The 19,548-nt window shown below is 34.7% G+C and overlaps 1 protein-coding gene across 1 annotated transcript; it reads left to right on the top strand.

The window, feature by feature from the left end:
• The first annotated feature begins 12,999 nt into the window (after positions 1 to 12,999).
• Positions 13,000 to 19,039, top strand: LOC110452606. The gene is made up of 2 exons (XM_021501240.1): positions 13,000 to 13,654; positions 18,551 to 19,039. The coding sequence occupies exons 1-2, from the start codon at positions 13,039 to 13,041 to the stop codon at positions 18,976 to 18,978; spliced, it is 1,044 nt and encodes a 347-aa protein (XP_021356915.1). The 5' UTR covers positions 13,000 to 13,038; the 3' UTR covers positions 18,979 to 19,039.
• The last annotated feature ends 509 nt before the right edge of the window (positions 19,040 to 19,548 follow it).

Raw genomic sequence — 19,548 nt, 5'->3', positions numbered from 1 at the left:
ATACTTGTCAGCAGAAACATTTACAAAGGGTAATTGATTCATATCTATACATGTATTTGTTAGTCAGCGTCTTGGATTGTTTTTTTGTTTAAAAATCGTTTACGAGACAGCTAAATATAACACTAGTTAACATTTTAAACATGGCTGACGTGCAACTAACACTGATAAATAACGGCACTCAAAACCGATTTTAAAACTTACAATAGCAGGATATTTGTTTATCAGTAAAACTATGACTTTTTTTATTGATATACGATTAATTTAACAGATAAACCCAGACCTGTGTAAGGCGAACCGTGACTGACACAATTTAAAACGCCTATCTGTTGTAAATCTAATGTAAAGTATACATGGCATTCTATATAAATTTAAGCTACAATTGTAAAACTTTGTATTACTTTAATTTTGATCATCTTTACCATAATCCAATTCCTCAAAATCCGTTTTCAATTCGCAATCTGACCCCGTAAAGCTATCACTCTCTACCATACTGGCTACCGCTGCTTGTGACGTTACAGCCAGAAAAACTCTCATTCAGCGTAAGTGACAATACGCTGATCAGCAGTAGATCGACAGGTGCAAATCGAGCACTTCGGGGATCGATATCTCGATACTGGATGGACCTATTTTGATACCATTTTCGACTTGCTTCTTTGGGAAACAAATTGATAAAATCTAAATGTATATCAATTTTCGTTCCGGTTACACTTTAAAGGCACATTTTTTTTTATTTACCTTTATATAAAGGGATAAAAGTCTCTACGCCTCAATTTACCATATAAAAAGCATATGATGGTTAATTTGTGGAAATACGTTATAGATCTAGCTGCAGCAACTATATCGATATTACAAATGTTCACATGGTGTTGATTGCGTCGAAACAGGTTACCTTGTGTTAGTCAAAATGTATAAAATATTGGTGCATATTATAAAATTAGCATGAAATGAGCATCACAAAGAAATGAAATTACAATTCCAGCAGAAATTATAAGTGAAAAGCGTACACACTTATAGTTATGTATTTATGCAATACTTGGCATAATATCAGTGAATCTCTGTAAAGCTGTGTATTGCCACCAACCCATGATACAATACGTGTTGTGATACAGACTGGCGATACCTATGGAAAATTAATAAGAAACTATAGCTTCTTAATCTCATCACTTTATTCCTTCACAGGCAAATTTTGAAATTTTGAAATGAAAACAAGCAAAACAAAAACTTAAACATAAAATGAAAAATATAAAATTAAACTTTATATGGTTACAAAACAAAGACCATGTGGAATGTAAAGAATTGTAACAATATCCAAATTTATACAGAACAGTTTTGAGTCTTCACTGTCAAAACTAGAATCAATTGGCACTATTAGGCAGTGACTACAGATGCAGTATTACGTTTCAACAGACTCCTTATAATTTAAGTGCCATTATGTGGAAGTTTCACCGAAAAACATAGCATATTATATATCATTGATTTTGTGATGACCTGTAGCATGTATATTTTTGACTATCGGATGTTAAAAAAGTTAGTTAGAAAAACAAGTCAAAACTTTCATTTGACAAATTGTAGAAGTTATCTCAAATCCGCAAAGAATTTGTGAAAATAAGGTAATGAACATATAATTAAAGCAATGCAAGTATTGAAAAGTGCAAAATTATACTCGAAATGTGCCACAGGCTAAAACAAATAAGGTATTCAACATATCAACATTAAAATTTTGGCTATTTATATATGTATACTCTGTATACATGAATGTCTTTGCAGAAAGTTGAAATGCCCGCTCAATAAATCTGTGGCTTAGCCGGGACGAAGACCAAATTGAATTCGCGATAAATGCTGATGGAAAATTTGAGGACTACATCATGAGCACAGAGAAATTTCTGGAGTCATTGTCTCTCGAGAGCTTCGAGGAGGAAGAAATTATGAACAGGATGCCCATCGAAGTTACCTTAACGGTGGAAGGAGCTGATGTAGTAAATTTAGCTGTTGTATGAAATGCAGGTTGAAAGCAAGAAAAACTTGTCCAATCTTGTAGGATATGTGTGTTCCTTATTCTCTTGATATGCATGTGAAGAGGTAAATGCCAAACCCAGGGTTAAATGTCATATATGGACAATAAGTGTTGGCAAATTCGAGCCTACACTTATTTTGAATAACGAATTTCTTCTTTAGCGGATTGTTCTCTCTATCCTTTTCATCGTAATTAATTAATCCTTTCCCCTGTCAAAATTCTATCGTTCTATAAAATCATAATGGTAGAGATATATATAAACATATATGATAATTATTATGTCTAATGCATTTTTGTGTTGTAAAACATTTGTTATAATGCAATTGTATTAGTTCCGAAACGCATCAATACACTAACATTTCAAACCTCAATTTCCAAAAAAACAGGATAGTTTTGGCAAGTTCGAGCCTAATCTAATTACTGATAGTTATAATGCTGAATGTATTTTTGTATTGTAAAACATTTGTGATAATACAAAGGTACTGTGTTGGTTTTGAAACGCATCATTGCACTGAAAATTTCCATCAATCAGAATTAGCGTTGGCAAGTTTGAGTCAAATCTAACTATTGATACAATGAAGTTATAATGCTGAATGTATTTTTGTATTGTAAAACATTTGTGATAATGAATAGGTATTGTGTTGGTTTTGAAATGCATCATTGCACTGAAAAGTCCCATCAATCAGAATTAGCGTTGGCAAGTTTGAGTCTAATCTAACTATTGATACAATGAAGTTATAATGCTGAATGTATTTTTGTATTGTAAAACATTTGTGATAATGAATAGGTATTGTGTTGGTTTTGAAACACATAAATGCACAAAAAATGTAACCCTTAAGAGTATGTTAAACATGGTGGTGGTGTTTATTTCACACCATCTACACTTGGGCAGAAATCTTGACCCCATAGTAAAGTTTCGATCAACCACAATTAGTGTTGGCATTTCGAGCCTTCTTTAATGAGTTGTTTCTGGAAATTCTTAGAATCAATAAGGCCAATACTCCGATGTGTAATTTTTAATATGGTAATGTAAGATTGCTAAGGTCAAAGTTGCTGTTACTTTGAATAAAATTAGGGTCTAGCACATGAAGAAATGTGTCCAGAATTATATCAAGAAATATATCCAGAATTATGTCAAGAATTATATCCAGAATTATGTCCAGAATGCCAATATGGCATACACTTCACATGGTGATACCTTTTAGTTTGATATGAAGATGTTTAATAGAGGTTTCAAATATCCTACGTCAGGGTCGAGTTACAGTGACTATCAGAATAGATTATCTAAGGCCCTTACAGAAGGTCAAACGTCATAAGTCTTCTGCAGTTTTCTTTTCTCTTTTTTTACATGTAGACAGAAATCATATTTAGCATTAAGCCACGTCATTCAGAAAATGTCATGCAATGAAGAACCTTTCTTAATTCTCCATGATGATTTCTTTTTCTTTCTTTTCTTCTTCTTTGTGTGATGTACATTGGTCTCTTTACATACATGTATCTTCATCCAAACATTTCCTGTGCATTTCAATAGTTCTGAGCAACATATATCTTAGCTTTTTAAATGTACAAAATGTATGAGTATCCAGTTTGTATCAAGGCACACTGACCTGGTATTTCAAAAAATTACTGTTTTCTGTATATACATTTAAACATAAATATTTCATAGCACTATGTTTCAAGTTATTAAGATAAGAAAAGAATACTCTAATAATTGTTTCAAAGAGAATAGTTTGATATTGATGTATGTTAAATATTAAATCATGTATTTTTCATACTACATTTTATGTAGTAGTTTAGTGTACTTGTTTTCTTTGTCTAAATATACAAAATGTATATATATGTTTGTTTCATCTTTTTAACTTTTTTTATCATTTGTGAAGATTTTTATGGAGATGGTCAAGATACTCTTGACACTAAATGTGCATTGCACATATCATTTTTTACCAGTATATTTTATGGTATGTTATGCTAGTTTGACATGCTTAACAACCTGAATGACTGAATGTAATCAGTATATGGCATTAAGAAGGCAAACAGACAGTGTGTGTGTATGTTTGCTTGTATACTATTGGCACAATTAATGCATCAGCTTGTTTGCTGCATTTAGAAAAAAAGTCTGAAGAATGATTGTTACCTGAAACAAAAATGCTGTGGATTATCTGATAATTCAGCCTATAAATAGGCAAAAAGTTAATTATCTTACATCAACTTCGTGGTTTCTTTTTTGTTTGCTTTGGATTTTGTTTTTCCTAAGCTTGGCATATTGCATAATCGTGCGGAATGTCACTGTTACCTTGTTTTGATGGTAAAGTGTTTTGGAGATTCATTTGAGTATTGTATGCATTCTATTTTGCTTTTATCATAACAGAGGTTAATATCTCTTTGATTTGTGTTGTTGTAAGGTTATTGCAACATTATATCATGTATGTTTCACTAAGTTTTTCAGATTTCAGTGTGGTATGTTAATATAATTGTACCAACTGTTCTGATATAATAAATTGTAGTTTGTATGTTGGATTTGATTTTTATGATGGCAGCATGCTTGGTTGAGGACACAAGGAAAGAATCATCCGTTTTCTTGTCAGAGATGACATCTCACCCTGTTAAATGCACTTGGTCAGAGCTACGCATACTTCATTTCTTAAAGAAGGCTACATTGACTTAGATTTCATACGTAGAAACGTTCAGGAGTGTTTCATACCATTTCCATACAGATTTCATAAGTTAGAAATTTATGTTAATAATGTCATGTATTAAGGTTGTGAAGTCAACAAACTTCGCCTGTGCAATAGCTTAATTTGTCTGTTCTTTAACGGAGAATTGTAATATATACCATTACAGTATGAGTTGATTATAACTTCACCATTTTATTGTTGATTTTAAATTTGTTATATTGAAAAAAACCCAGCACTGTGCTGAAACCAGTAAATAGTTGATACTGTTTAGTAGTCGTTTATATGTGTGAACACCATTGACTAAACTGCTGTGGTGAGAAAGCATATCTTAAGCTTAAGATTGAGAATATTGAAAGTGTTGTATTATAATCTGTATACTAGGTATGTATGGGGGTAGGGAAAAGGTTGAGATATTTCGCATGCTTCGTATTACTTTAAATAAATCAGGAAAACATGCATGTGTGTTCTTTCCTTGACTTGATAATTAAGTAAAATAAGTAACCATGTGCCACATTTTTTTGTATCATATAATTGATTGGGTAGTTAAAATTCAATGCAATTACATAGATGCAACTTCTTATAGCAGATTTTTCATAAGGGTCAATGTTTTCAGGAAGATTATAACACATCACTCAACAAACAAATTCATTTATTTTACATCTTGTGGTTTAAGTACATGTAAAATCCTGTTTTTGTGTAGAAATTTTATTTATATTTCCAAACATTCTAATGTTATTTACAGATATTCTTTTATATAAGTCTTCACAATGGCATGCTATTCAGTTACCAAAATCTACATTCACAGTACGAAGTGATATTGGAAAACTTTTTCAAAGACAGAGGCAGCACATTTTATGTTTATAATATAATCATAAATGTTAAAATAAAATATTGTTTGTTGCACTTTCTTTTGTTAACTTGTTCTTAATATTAGAAGTCTTAACCAAGCTAAGATTAATTAAGGGTGCCATCAAGCTTGTAAAATATTGTTCTATTGTTTGTAAATTTCATTTGAAATCCCCGACTTCAATATTTAATGATAATGACTTGTATAATCAGACTTAGCTAGATGGTGCCCTTAAAGCTTAAAGATGATGTAAATTGACAAAGTAATATGTTTAGCCTTTAAGGACTTTCAGTACTTTGATTTATGTTTTATTGTTGGAGATAAAACAACACTTGAATACCAAAACTGCCAAAAAACTGCAATGTGAGATCAAATTGAATAAAACTATTACAAAATGTGCACAAGGGTTGGATAAACGTAACGATCTTAAAAACGTAGGGCAAATAGAATAGTTGCTCCGCAGATGTTAGCGTTTTCTATATCGTCGACGATATCTAACATGTTCAAATTCAAGTAATGTCAGGTCTTCAAAGTGAGAACTAGGGCAGTGACAACTCAACATAATTATAAGTATAATATTTTTTCACGGCCTATTGTCACAGAAGAAGTCATAAAGGCCAATAATTGACCGGCTACACAGCTGAAAGGAAATAACATCAAAATATAAATGGTAGAAACCAAACGTCAACTTAAATTTAAGTAAAATTGACAGTAATTTGTTTGGAGCAGATAAACATTTTTCAGCTATACTAAAATTGTAAGGATATTTTCTGTCTAGATTTTTTTTTAAGACTTGTTATAATATTAGAGACCTTTCTCGTTAAGGCAAAATACCAATACAATGTTATCATGTAATATTTGTTTTATTGTAGGTTTATGCAATGCTATTCGAGTTTCAATTAAAAACAAGGCACACTAATAAGTTAAATAGGAAAACAGTGACATCCATGTCGTAAGAAGCAATAACATTATTATTACGGCTATTATACGTGTTTATGTTCTCGACCTACCTATGGAAACCTGGTAGAGCAGCATATCATCCAGCAGATGACATCAATCACAGAAATCATAATATTCGGAACAATCTCTTGAATACCGAAGAACCTGCAACATCTAAACATCGTTGGTGGATAAACAGTGATGTGTCTATGGAAAAAGGGAAAGTTCTAAATAAGGCAAGCTTATCGTACGCCGTTTACAAGCACTGTTGGTCATGTTGCAAGAAGAAATCGAGGAAAATGGCTTTTGAAGTAGAATTCATATAGTGTCCTTTATTTCAAGTTCAGGACGCCATATCCTATCGAAGATGTCGATCCTATTTAATGATTTAAAGACAACACTTCATCGTATATATGAAACTGAAAATGAAGGATATATTAGTTACATGTATCTCTCCTTATAAGCACTTCCATGAATTCAGACCCATATAAAACAAACAGTCATGAGAGGCACAGTGTGTTCTCTTGAATGACAACAGTCTGCTAGAAAAGCATTGCACCGAAATTTACAAATGCTCTTACGACTTTATCCTCGGTATGTATTCATCTATGCTCTGTCATACTTTTACAAAAATATGCCCTCCAAAATAGGTTAAAATAAGAGTTATTTCGCCGTAGTCTTTGCAAAAAATGCCCTAATAAAATCAGAAGAGGATGCTCAAAACTTACCAAAAGTTAAGTTGAGTCCTCAAAATCAACATTGAATTCATTCGTTTTCTGGAGTAATCAGCGTCACAATACGATTGAAGCCCTAATTTAAAAGTAGCAAACATGAATGGCAATGAACGTTTGGACAAATACAAAACATTACAAAAACAATAGGTATATTCACCAAACATTCTAAAGTAAAAAGCCCTAATAAACGTTAGGAAACGACCTCGTCTAGTTCACTGGTGATTTCACCAGCATGTAGAGAACCTGCCTGATCTGAAATCAGTTATGTTTCTATATTTGTTTGGTGAGGTTTTCTGCGAACCAGGTAAAACAGATAAGATTATTACGAATTAACTAGAACTTTACAAGTGTGTCATTGTTAACATGGGCGACAAGGTGTCAGCCATGTTGTGAAGTTCATTATTATAATATGTGTTTGCGATTGTTTCGGTTTTCTGGATGGAAGACAATTTAACCCCGGAAATCAACTGCGACAACTATAGGACCATGAGCACGGAAATCAACCGCGACAATGGCAGGAACTTGTAACTTTTGTATAGGGACCGCAGAACCAAATGATTTTCCATAGACGATAGTGTTAACGTTTACCACTGTCCTGGTTAAATGGGGTTATCCACACTGGTTCACCTGCCCTCATTTTGAAGAATGTCATCTCACACACCTGTAAAAAATATATTTAAATTCTACCAATTTGAACGTTTTTATATGGGGGCCGCCATTTTGTATTGAATTCGGCACCAAAAATTGACCAAGATTTACAACAAATTTTGAAACTTCTGCCACCTAAATATCCATCCAGCAGGCCCCGAGGCATTCACTTTCCTATCAAATCTTCTGCCCAAAAGGGAAAAACCCACAATTTATTTTTGATTTGGTTCCATGGTCCCTTTACCAGAAAATGGAAGGTATGGAACGTATGCTTGCCGATAAGGATGAACGCGTTGACTAACTTGAATCAAATATGGCGTCCCAGGAAAAGGCGATCTAATAGAAAGATGTTCTTATCGATAGATTAGCTAAAAGAGTATCTGACTTGGAGACAATTGTGATTCTAAACCCTGTTCAAGAGAAACCCGATCCGCGAAGCCATGCTAAATCAAATACGGACTTGCCTACTTTTAACATTACCACCAAACTCAGCGTTAGTGAAACCTCGTCCTTTGAAGCTGATGATATTCCTCCGACACACAACCCCCAACAACCCTCTGAAGAAAACCATCGAATTTATGACAAGAATGAAGAAACTGACATCATTCTAATATCCAAGATATGGAGATCCCGACACAATCGTAAGTCTTCGAAAATGTTAGCGATTAGAATAGGCATCAACGTACGGCTATTTTTTTAAAATGATACATGAATGATTTTTAACTTATTCTATCATCAATATCATTTCTAAAAAAAATCATTCTTTGTGGCTTTTATAGAATTTGAAATAGATATAGACCCTTAATTTAAGCGTTTTAGAGAAATGCAATTTGCAGGATTAACTGTATTTTTTTTATTTATTCGCGAGAAATATATTTGTGCATAAATTTTCGAGAAGAGTTGACAGCAGGTTGAAATAAATGTTTAAGTCGAACTTAAAGGTAGGGGGGAATAACTTAAAAAATGGCAAAAAGGACGTCTCATCGTATAGAAAACATATTGAATGTTTAAAAGACTTTCTAGGCTATTGCTAGAATTATTTTCATGTGTTGTAAGTGTTGCTGAACGACCTGTGAAACAGACAGTGGCGTTCCACATGACTCGTTCTGGTTTTAGAAGTGGAGCTACATGTATCATAATTTACGACCACGAGAAACTAGACCATGGCGACGGATACAGCTCAATCGAAGGGCTCTATACTGTCCCCGAATCTGGAACCTACGTTCTCACATGAACGACCATTGGTCGTTCCTATGAAGAATTTCAGACTGTCCTCGTAGTGAATGGAGCAGTTAGAGGATCGTCGTTTTCAGATACTTTATATGTCAACGAGTATCATCAATCTACGGAAGTAGTTGTTCTTACTTTGAACCCTGGATATCACGTCTTTATCCGCATGGGTTTTACACAACTTGCACAAGGGGATATCATAAGCGAAGAGATTAGGTATGGATTGTCTACATGTTCAGGCTGGCAACTTGACTGAAAAGGAACACTTCTAGACGATCAACGGTATACATATTTTTATTGTGTGTTCAATCTCGCTATAAACATGATTTCTGGTTCGTTTGTTCCATCATCATTCAAATTATTAACCCAATCAAATGATTTAATCCTATGGTAAAATGATATTTACAAATAACTCAGCAGCAATAGCGTTAACATCGTCGTCCAATAGTATCTTCAGTGGTAAATCAGCATTCTAAATTTCTTTTGGGAAGCTTACCTCAATGAGTTGAAGCTTTTTCTGACTAGATTGTGTTCACTGTATCTTGATCACAAACGTGCAGTATCAGATTAGATATTTTATCATATGTTCCAAAAGTGGTTTTAACGAATAGCTCTTTTTAATAATTTATTGTTAACGATAAAACAACACATGGATACCGAGCTGCCAACAAAACCACAATTCGGCTGGTATTTGCGCTTTATTAATACTCTAGGCATACACATAGGTATAAAAAAGAAAACGCCGACCTTTATATAAAACGAGGAAATAGAATACTCCCAAGTAATGTAATGATGGCTGCCTTTAAACTGATTCAATGTCATCTGTTGAAACCTTATTGAGCAGTTTATCAGCCAGCAGTTGGCATCCATCACATGGTATTCGGAACAATCTCTTGAATACCGAATATGCTGCAACAATTAAAAACGTTGGTTGAAAACAGTGATGGAATTATTGAAAAAGGAAAAGTTTAAGATAAGGCCAGATGATCGTTCACCTTAAAGAAGCCCTGTTGGTCATGTTGCAATAAGAAATCGAGGAAATTGGCTGATGAAGAATATATTTAGTGTCTTTGATTTCAAGTTCAGGACGCATATCGTCGATTTATCTTAAAAGTGAAATCAAAGGACATATCAGTTAACTCTCCTGATACGCACTTCCCTGAATTCAGCTACTTATAAATAAGACAGCCAAGAGAGAGTACAGTGTGCGGATGTCAATAGTATGCTCAAAAATATTTGCACAGAAATTTACAAATGTATTCTCAACAAGGAACTGAGTTTATCTCACGACTTTATCCTCGATATTTTATTCTATTATGGCCCTTACCCGAGGAAACTGTTCTCTTAAAGTGTCATCTGGGGAGGTATAGTGCCCGAGGCGTTGGGCGAGGGCACTATACCTCCATAGACAGCACTATAAGATAACTGTTCCCGAGGGAAAGGGTCATAATATATTTAGTACATCACATGACTGTCATTTGACAATATAAAGAATTCATTTCAATGAAAATGTCTGGGGATATATCACCTACCGGGATAAATGGGAACTTTGTGTTGCACAACACCCTTTACTTCTGCTCGGACGTGTTTTGGCATACTTTTAAACACGTTATTAGCCTTTGCAAACCTTGCATCGATTATAATGTCGAAATCACTGCCACATAATGGTTCTTGCAAATTTTCGCCGCAAACCTAGCCTGGTGGCAATAAGAGAACTTTTTGAGTAGATCTCTCCTTTTTTGTTGCGTATATTGGCATAGATCTCCGCCAAAACAGCGCATAGAAATCCACTAAAACACCCTTTAATTCACTGGATTGAACCACCGCTAGGTCACATACGGTTCCCCTTTCCAGTAGGAAGTCTTTAAGGACTGAGACGGCAAATGTGTCGCCTGCATCGTCTTTATGCATTGCTGAGGAATCTGCGAAGCACTCGGCATTCCGGGTCTCGAATCTCGAAGCCATTTTGGCAGGGGACAACAATGAAGAGAAAGTAGAATATGTATAGCGCCCCCTAGGAGAAGGGGCGCAACTCTTAGCACCACGCTACTTTTCCGGCACTCTCAGCGGCCAAAAACAGGTATAGTGCCCGTCTCCAGGTATAGTTCCCGTCGTCTAGGGCGGATGCTAACTATACCGAATAGAACAAGGGTAGTTATCCAATAGCTATCCTAGAAATTATCATGTGATCTACTAAATTCATAAGGCTTTGTCAAACTTTTACAATCATATGCCCTCCAAAATAGTTTACAAACCGATTTATATCGATAAAAGACGCACATATTAAATCAGGAGAGGGCGCTCAAAACTTACCAAGCAGTCATTCACTTTATGGAGTAAACAGTGTCACAATACGATCGTAGCCCTAGTATAATGGCACCTAAAATGAATGGCAATGAAACGCTCGGACAAAGTTTGTTTATGCATCCAGCCAAGATTAAAGATAAGAGATTAAACGTTATTGAAACAAAGTATATTGTGATTATAGAATCCAAAACAAATCTAAGAAGTGTATATCATCACTACTCACTTGTTGTCTGAATGAATGTAATCAAGAATTCGATGAGTGAGGCTCGGACATCAGTGTTAAAAATCGCTATGCATTTCCAAAATAAAATCATGCATTGGAAACTGTTTTTATGGCATGATAGCATCTTTGATAAATCATTTCTGAACAGAAAACCATCCCTTGAGTACCCTTTTTAACAATAATAACGAGGAAATAAACTATAATCAACAAACATGTTTTGAGTGTTAAAATGCAGCTGGGCTATACCAGGATTGGAATGCTAGGTTTTAGATTGTTGTGCATGCTCTAACAGATTGCGCTAATTGGTTAGCGGAAGAATATTTTAACAACAATACGAGCTTAAGTTATATCTAAAACAAAATTAAAGAAGGTTACTGTGTCAATTAAAACCACACTGCATTGGGATAGGGATTGGAATGTGAGATTTAAGATCATGAACGATTATACGAAGTGCTACGCAAGATGGTATTCACGACTAGAACATCTGATTTAAGTCGTTTAAGTCTATCTTAACCAACATTTAGAAAACAAAATCGTCAGCTTGAAATCAAGAAACCGAAACACAATTTTGTATTCTTTAATTACTCCTGTCCGACTGCATCGTGGTTTTCGTACAAAAGTAAATCCCAAACACTACCCCTGAATATTCGTTTTGGGCATAATGGTATAATCCGTTGAACAGGTACATGTAGATTAGCGACAGTACAACAATCTGAAATCCAGTGACGAACTCCGGTCTAGCACCATTGAATGTTAACGCTCAGATCTCTTGTGCTATACTGCATTGCGTACATATTATAACAACAGCGTTATGGTACAAAAGCGTGCGCCATCATAATTCGTTAATACATAGCAGTTTTGCAGAAAGGTGAAATATTTGCACAAAGTGTGTTTGTTACATGTATGTTACAATGTTTACAACATTAAATTGCAAGGCAAAATAACAGCGAATTGTTAATCTTTGGAAAGAATGCATAAATTATTGTTTTCCGTAGTTTTTAATTAAGCGCCCTCACGCTTTTAATATCGCGCTAAATTACAGTTGCACCAATTAAAGTTCTTTTGTGTTGTTTTTATTGCATATTTTGATGGTGTGCCAATTCGTCAATACGTTCATCTGACAATGCGCTAAACTTTGATTGCGCTAAAATAAATACATTTACAGTATGCGTCTGGGGTGACTTTCTGTCAGCTCCGTTTGATATTATCTATGTTCGAGACTGTTTTTTAATTGGCCCTATCTATTGCGTTGTATGTTGCAAATACCGAACACCTGTCTGTTTCCGAACACCTGTCCGTGTTGTAGTCACGAATGCTAATATATATATGTTTGGTGGGGTTTAGTTGTCAGTCAGGTACAAAAGATAAGACAACAAGGAACAATATATAACTGTACACTGTACAGATAAATCATTGTTTAGATGAGCAGGGAGATGGCGACCAGGTTAGTGAATTTCATTCTGATCATATGTGTTTTCGATTGTTTTAGTTGTCTGGACGGAAAACAGCCGGACCCCAGAAATCACACCCAAGAATGGCAAGACCTTATCTCCTTCGTTTACCAGAAAATTGAAGGCATGGAACGTTTGCTGTCTGAAAAGGATGTTATCATCGGTAAATTAGTTAAGCGAGTATCAGACTTGGAGACAATTGTGATGCTAAACCCTATCTCGGAGAATCCCGAAACACGACACCGTGCGATGTCAAATACGGACATGCCTGTATCTAATAACGATTTTGCGCGTCAAATTCGACCTTCCATCAATAATACCACCATCCAGCGCGAAAGCGTCAGATCTCGATCGACCCGAAATAAACCACACGAAAACCAACTTCACAAGAAGACTACACCCTTCTCCCGATTTAGAATGGCGAAGACGGTTGACTCAAAACGTCGCACTTTTGAAGCCTCCTCGACAAATAGTTACTACATTCCTCCCACCTCTCAGCATTTCACTGGAAAAGACCAACCCACATATCAAGCGGACAAGAACGAAGATAGTGTGAACCTGCCGAAAGCCCAGTTTCCCCAAAGTCGTAAGTCTCATGATGCGCAAGTAATATGAGAAAAAATGATCAAATTAAATTAAAGTTTGAATATCTATTAAAACATTGTAACACAAGATGATATTTGAAATAGTCTTATCAAAGTGTTAAACTAAAGTTGTGAAACATCTTACATTGTCCTTTCAAAAATTTCCCAAAAAGACGAATCCTTATGTAAAATTATTGTAAGAAATTCCGTATTTGAGTTGTGCGTTTAGCAGAAAGCGAGCCTTTTATGCTATTCTGATTACGAAAAATCGCAATATGGACACAAATTCAAACGTTTCGTGGTCTGAAAGAGACCAAATATTTAATAGGCGTATATCAAAGTCATGAAATTCAACGAAAGTTTCTTAACACCTTTTTAAAAATATATATTTTCTATGACAAACGTCAAGTCAATCAGAAAATCACGATACCATGTTCGCGTTATACCTTATGCACGTTATTCTATATGCGTATGCGATATTGTTATTACAGGTGTTCAAGTTCAAGTTTTATTCAAACTTTGGGCCATTGGCCCATCAGTATACAAAACATTTTTAAACAAATCATGGACAATGTACAGAGGATGAAAACAATCATATTCCATTATAATACCCTTAATTTGTTTGCCTCATATATGAATTTTCCTAGTATACACAATTCTTTAATATTATGGACACTCAATAACTGGACGACTTTAAACACAGATGGTTTTTTCCAATAATAGCTTTTGATAAAACGAGATCTGAGATTTTGGAATTTAGAACAGACCAATAAAAAATGAAATTCGTCCTCTAATTCAGAGGGGGAGTTACACTGTTTACAATATCTACGTTCTCTAGGTATATTATTATACCTTCCAACTTCTATAGCTAAAGAATGGGTAGATGTACGTATTCGAGTTAAACAAATGCGATATTTCTTTGGTATATATTTTGTGAGGTAAAATTGTAATGTTTCTCCAAAATCTATTATATGTTTATACAATAAACATTTTGGAGAGTTTTCCACTGTGGCCCTTAGGGATTGTATGCCTTGATCAAAAATTCTTTGTTTTATCAATGGTAATAACAGATTTTGCTGAGAGATGCATGGATTTAACCAAACATCACTAAGACCTAGATTGTTTAATTCATCTCTTACTGCTATAGCCCAGTTGAAATCATTTCTACTACAACATTGTAATAAAAACCTATAGGAAGTTGATATAATACAATTTTCAGATTTTAATAATTTAAACCAATATTTTATCATTCTAATTTTTCTCATACAAACTAGAGGTAACCGTCCCAATTCAAGATATACCATGTTGTTATTGGCCGATTTCTTCACTTTTAGTAGTTTCTTACAAAAATGTAAATGTACATGTTCTATCTCTGGAGCTTTGTGCATACACCAAATTTCACTTGCATAGAAAAGGATACTGCTTACATATGTATCGAAAAGATGGAGCATAGTTTTTACATTTAAGTTTAATGATGAACACTTTGCAAATAATGCAAACATAGCTTTTCGTCCTTGGCTAGCTAATTGTTTTTGTATAGATGTGAATTTATTGTTGTAATTTAAAATAACACCTAGGTAAGGAAATTGATCCACACATTCAACCTTACTTCCTTTGTAATACCATTTTTCCTCATTATGCAATCTTCCACCTTTTCTAAAAACTACAATTTTTGTCTTTTCAGCATTTACAGTTAAATTCCATTCAGTACAATATTTTTCTAAATTATCAAGCATATCTTGGAGACCTTCTACAGTCTCGGAGAATAATACCAGATCATCAGCATATAGCATCAGATATAAACTGAGTTCCTCAAACTCATAACTACCCTTGCAATTTTGTATAAAATATGATTCAAAATCATTTATATACATAGAAAAAAATATCGGTGACAGAATTTCACCCTGTAATAATCCAACCCTGTTAAGAAAAAAATCTGACAACTTTCCATCTAATTTAACACAAGATTTAACATGAGAGTACATAGACCTTACAACTTGTAATAGCTTTCCTCTTATACCAAGTTTTGATAGCTTATTCCATAAATTTATTCTATTTACCATATCAAATGCTTTACGAAAATCGACAAAGCAACAATACAATCTTTTCTTATTAATAAATGATTTGGATATAATAGAATGTAAACAAAATATAGCATCTACTGTACTAAGACCAGGTCTAAACCCAAATTGAGCATCAGTTATTACATCATATGTTTCTGACCATTTTAAAAGTCTATTGTTTAAAACAGAAGTGAATAATTTTCCTAAACAACTTACTATACTTATACCTCTAAAATTGTTAGGGTCAGTTAGGTCACCCTTTTTATGTACCGGTGTAATTACAGCAACTGCCCAATCAGCAGGATAGAGACCAGAGTCCAATATATTGTTAAAAAGTTTACACAAAATAGGTAATAAAATATCCCTCCCTACCAATAAACTTTCATTTAAGATGCAATCTATACCATGGGATTTTCCCTTCTTTAAATTACTGATTGCTTTGCAAATTTCATCAATAGTAATTACTTGGTCCAATTCTTCATATAGTGGTACTTCATCTGAATGATTGTGAGATTGATCAGGTTCTTGATCAGAGTTATCGTTCCTGGCCAAATTTTTGAAGTGCTCAAATAAAACTTTCAATTCAATATCTGGTTTCTTGGACTTGGTTGCAGTGAAATTTCTGTAAAATTCCTTAGGATTGTTAAATCTCATGTATTCAAGCATGTCGCCTTCACACTTTAAGTACATTCTTTTTTTCATAGATTCTTTTAATTTATAGTTCCTTTTCTTCTCCACAAGCAGAGCATGATTAAATACATTTTTTTCCTTATTGAAGTTATACAGAGCTGATTTGTACAAGTTGTACAAAGTTTTCAATTCCATATCAAACCATGGTTTATCAGTATTAAAATTGATTAACCCATCTCGGCATGTATAATTATGGTTATCTTGATTGGCATCACAATATTTAGTTAATTTTACAAGGAAAGGTTCCATAGATTTCATCAGTATTTCAGTAAAACTACTCACACTAGTGTTAATATCAGACTGACTAACAGCATCAGGGATGGTTACAGCAACACATAGGTTCTCCTGATTGTCAGACAACAGATTTAAAAAACAATCCTTAAAATCATCATTCCATTTGTATAATGGTTTACGCTCACCACTTTCAGTAACCTCATGTGTAACAGTGTGATAAATCTGACATTTTAATTGAATATGCAAAGGAGCATGGTCAGAAAATACATTAAAATTTGAAATTATAAATTGTTCCAGAATATTAAATAATGAATCTGTAATTATACAGTAATCTATAGTACTCATGCCGTTGTGTCCATAGTATGTAAAATCATTAGAATATCCTTGTTGGTCTCTTCCGTTACATATACACATATTACATGATTTACATAGCTGTATCAGGCGATTACCAAAAGTGTTAATTACTACATCTGGGTTATGCCTGATTTTTAAACCGTCATCAGGTTCATAATTTATTATATTGGAGAGGCAATTTTTAATACTGGAATGAATTACATCATTCTGGATATAATCAGGTAGGATACCTGTACGACTATTAAAATCTCCAACCATCATAATGTCCCCGAGGGAACTATAATTTACAATACCATTTTCAAGTTCAAAGAAAAGGTCACAGTTGTACATGTTATAATATACAGAACTAGAAGGTGGCATGTAAACACATGCTATATATAAATCATTTTGGTTATCAATAAGGGTTTTCGATACCTTTAACCATATGATTGAATCATATATTGATTCAATTACAGATACATAATTTACAAACACGTTTTTAACAAGAATAACCATCCCACCACCTTGAGATCCTACAACTAGTAATCTAGGGTAAATATAACACGAAAACCCCTCAATTGATAAAGAATAATCATTGGGTATCCAACATTCAGATAGAAAAATCAAGTCATATGTCTTGATATAATTTAAAAAACTTATTGTCTTTAACTTATTGTCAAGTCCACCGTTTATGTTCCATGATAGAACTTTGAGATTCTGGGGCGTGTCCCCACACTCCACATTGTCCTATGAAACAGGATGATGTCCACGACCGACATTTCCTCGTCCACTTCCTCGTCCACGACTAGCTTTGCCTTGACCACGACTAGCTGTTCCTTGGCTGGCTCTGTTACCATGATTACTTGGCTTAGGGATGGCTCCACCAGTGTCCTTGGTAGTGGTCGCTATTACTGTAGGCTCGGTGTACAAAATACCATCAATGTACAACTTTTCACGCACAAAGTATGCCTTCTTTCCCTCGTCCCGAGCACTCTTACATGCTGGCCAAAGCCTCCTCCTAGTCTCACGAACTTCCCAGGGGAATTGTTCTGTTATGCGAAATTTAGATCCTTTCAACTTTTTGGGTGCTAATTGTTTAATTTTTTCTTTTTGGTCACGCCTTTTAAACCTTGCGACTATAGGCCTGGCCTTACCTTCCGCTTTATGTCCGACCCGATGAGCACGCTCTACATAGGTCTCCTCGCGTACCTCCAGTTTTTCTTGTACAACACGTATAACCTTGTTTACACAGTCTTCTGTAGGTACTCGTATGTCATCTTCGACTTTAAAGTCTTCACCATCCGACTCATCAATACCAAAAAAGAGGAGATTGTCTCTCATGGAGCGACATTTCAACTCTAATATGTCACTTGCCACTGAATCCATGTTGACCTGAATACCAGTGACATCCTGTTTGACTCTGTAATGCTGATGCTCCTCAAAAGAATTGTTTAGGAAAGACTGTGATTTCTCCAACTCGTCCATTCTTAGTTTTAGGATATTCATATCTTCATTAATTCCAGATACAGATTTTTCAATATTGTCTAGCTTGGCCAATTTACTGGTGAGAGTATCGAGGTGTTGCCCCGTCGTCTCCTCGGCGCGCTGTGGCGTTCCACGCGGAATTTTCCAAGAACAAAGTGTTTTCTGATAATGAAATAATAGCCTACGACCAGGAGAAACTAGACCAAGGGGGTGGATACAACCCGGGGGTGGGGCTCTACATCGTCCCAGAATCAGGAACATACGTCATCACCTGGACAGCAGTTTGTTATGCACATAGCGCTTTCCAGACTGTCCTCGTGGTGAATGGAGCTATACGAGGATTATCGTGGACAGATGCAGAAGAGATTAACGATGACCATCAAACTACAGCTATCGTCGTCCTTACGCTGAACCAGGGAGATCGTGTCTTCGTCCGCATGGGACGAACTTACGGACGCGGTGTAATTGTAAGTGATAGCACCGCTGCATGGTCTACTTTCTCCGGCTGGAAAATTGACTGAGAACAAAAACTCACAGGCCAGACTTTCTGTATTATTACACCTAACGGTTAATAAATTTATAACAAACAGCATTAGATTGAATGATATTTTGATAAGACCAACTAATATAACGGTTTGGTATTATTGGGTTTAACTTCCTATTAACAGCTAAGGTCATTTTGGAACATGTCTTCATGTTTGTAATGTATGAGTGGTTTAGCCGACCTTAAAGTGCTAGCTCACTGAAACGTGATCACGAATGCTCGTAACAAAGCGTTCAACTCATTCATATAATAGCAATGGGTTAACGATTTTAAAGCGATTACCCTCAATGCTGAATGTTAAGCAGGAAATAATAACTACAGTTTCTAAGGTCTTTAGTACGAAAGAGCGGTAAACAAAACTAATTATATATACCAAAGGTTTATGTGACTATTATCTCTTATATTATTCCTATATTTAATCTTAGTGATTCTAGAAAAAAATACATCAAGGGAGGTAATTATGTTAAGCTTGAGGTTTGAAACGGTACAGCGTTCAGATATCATATCAGAATTTCTTTTCAATGATTTGTTTTGTGACACGTCTGAC

This window comes from Mizuhopecten yessoensis, unplaced genomic scaffold (genome assembly GCF_002113885.1).
Source record: "Mizuhopecten yessoensis strain PY_sf001 unplaced genomic scaffold, ASM211388v2 scaffold6759, whole genome shotgun sequence".
NCBI classification, from domain to species: Eukaryota; Metazoa; Mollusca; class Bivalvia; order Pectinida; family Pectinidae; genus Mizuhopecten; species Mizuhopecten yessoensis.
This window is presented reverse-complemented; position numbering and strand designations above follow the sequence as displayed.

What these genes read in the sequence shown, in the direction of transcription:
- LOC110452606 (XM_021501240.1), top strand. Translation starts at nt 13,039, where the DNA reads ATGAGCAGGGAGATGGCGACCAGGTTAGTGAATTTCATTCTGATCATA. An exon ending in AGCCCAGTTTCCCCAAAGTC is followed by an intron (nt 13,655 to 18,550) that starts GTAAGTCTCATG and finishes GAGAGTATCGAG; the next exon opens with GTGTTGCCCCGTCGTCTCCT.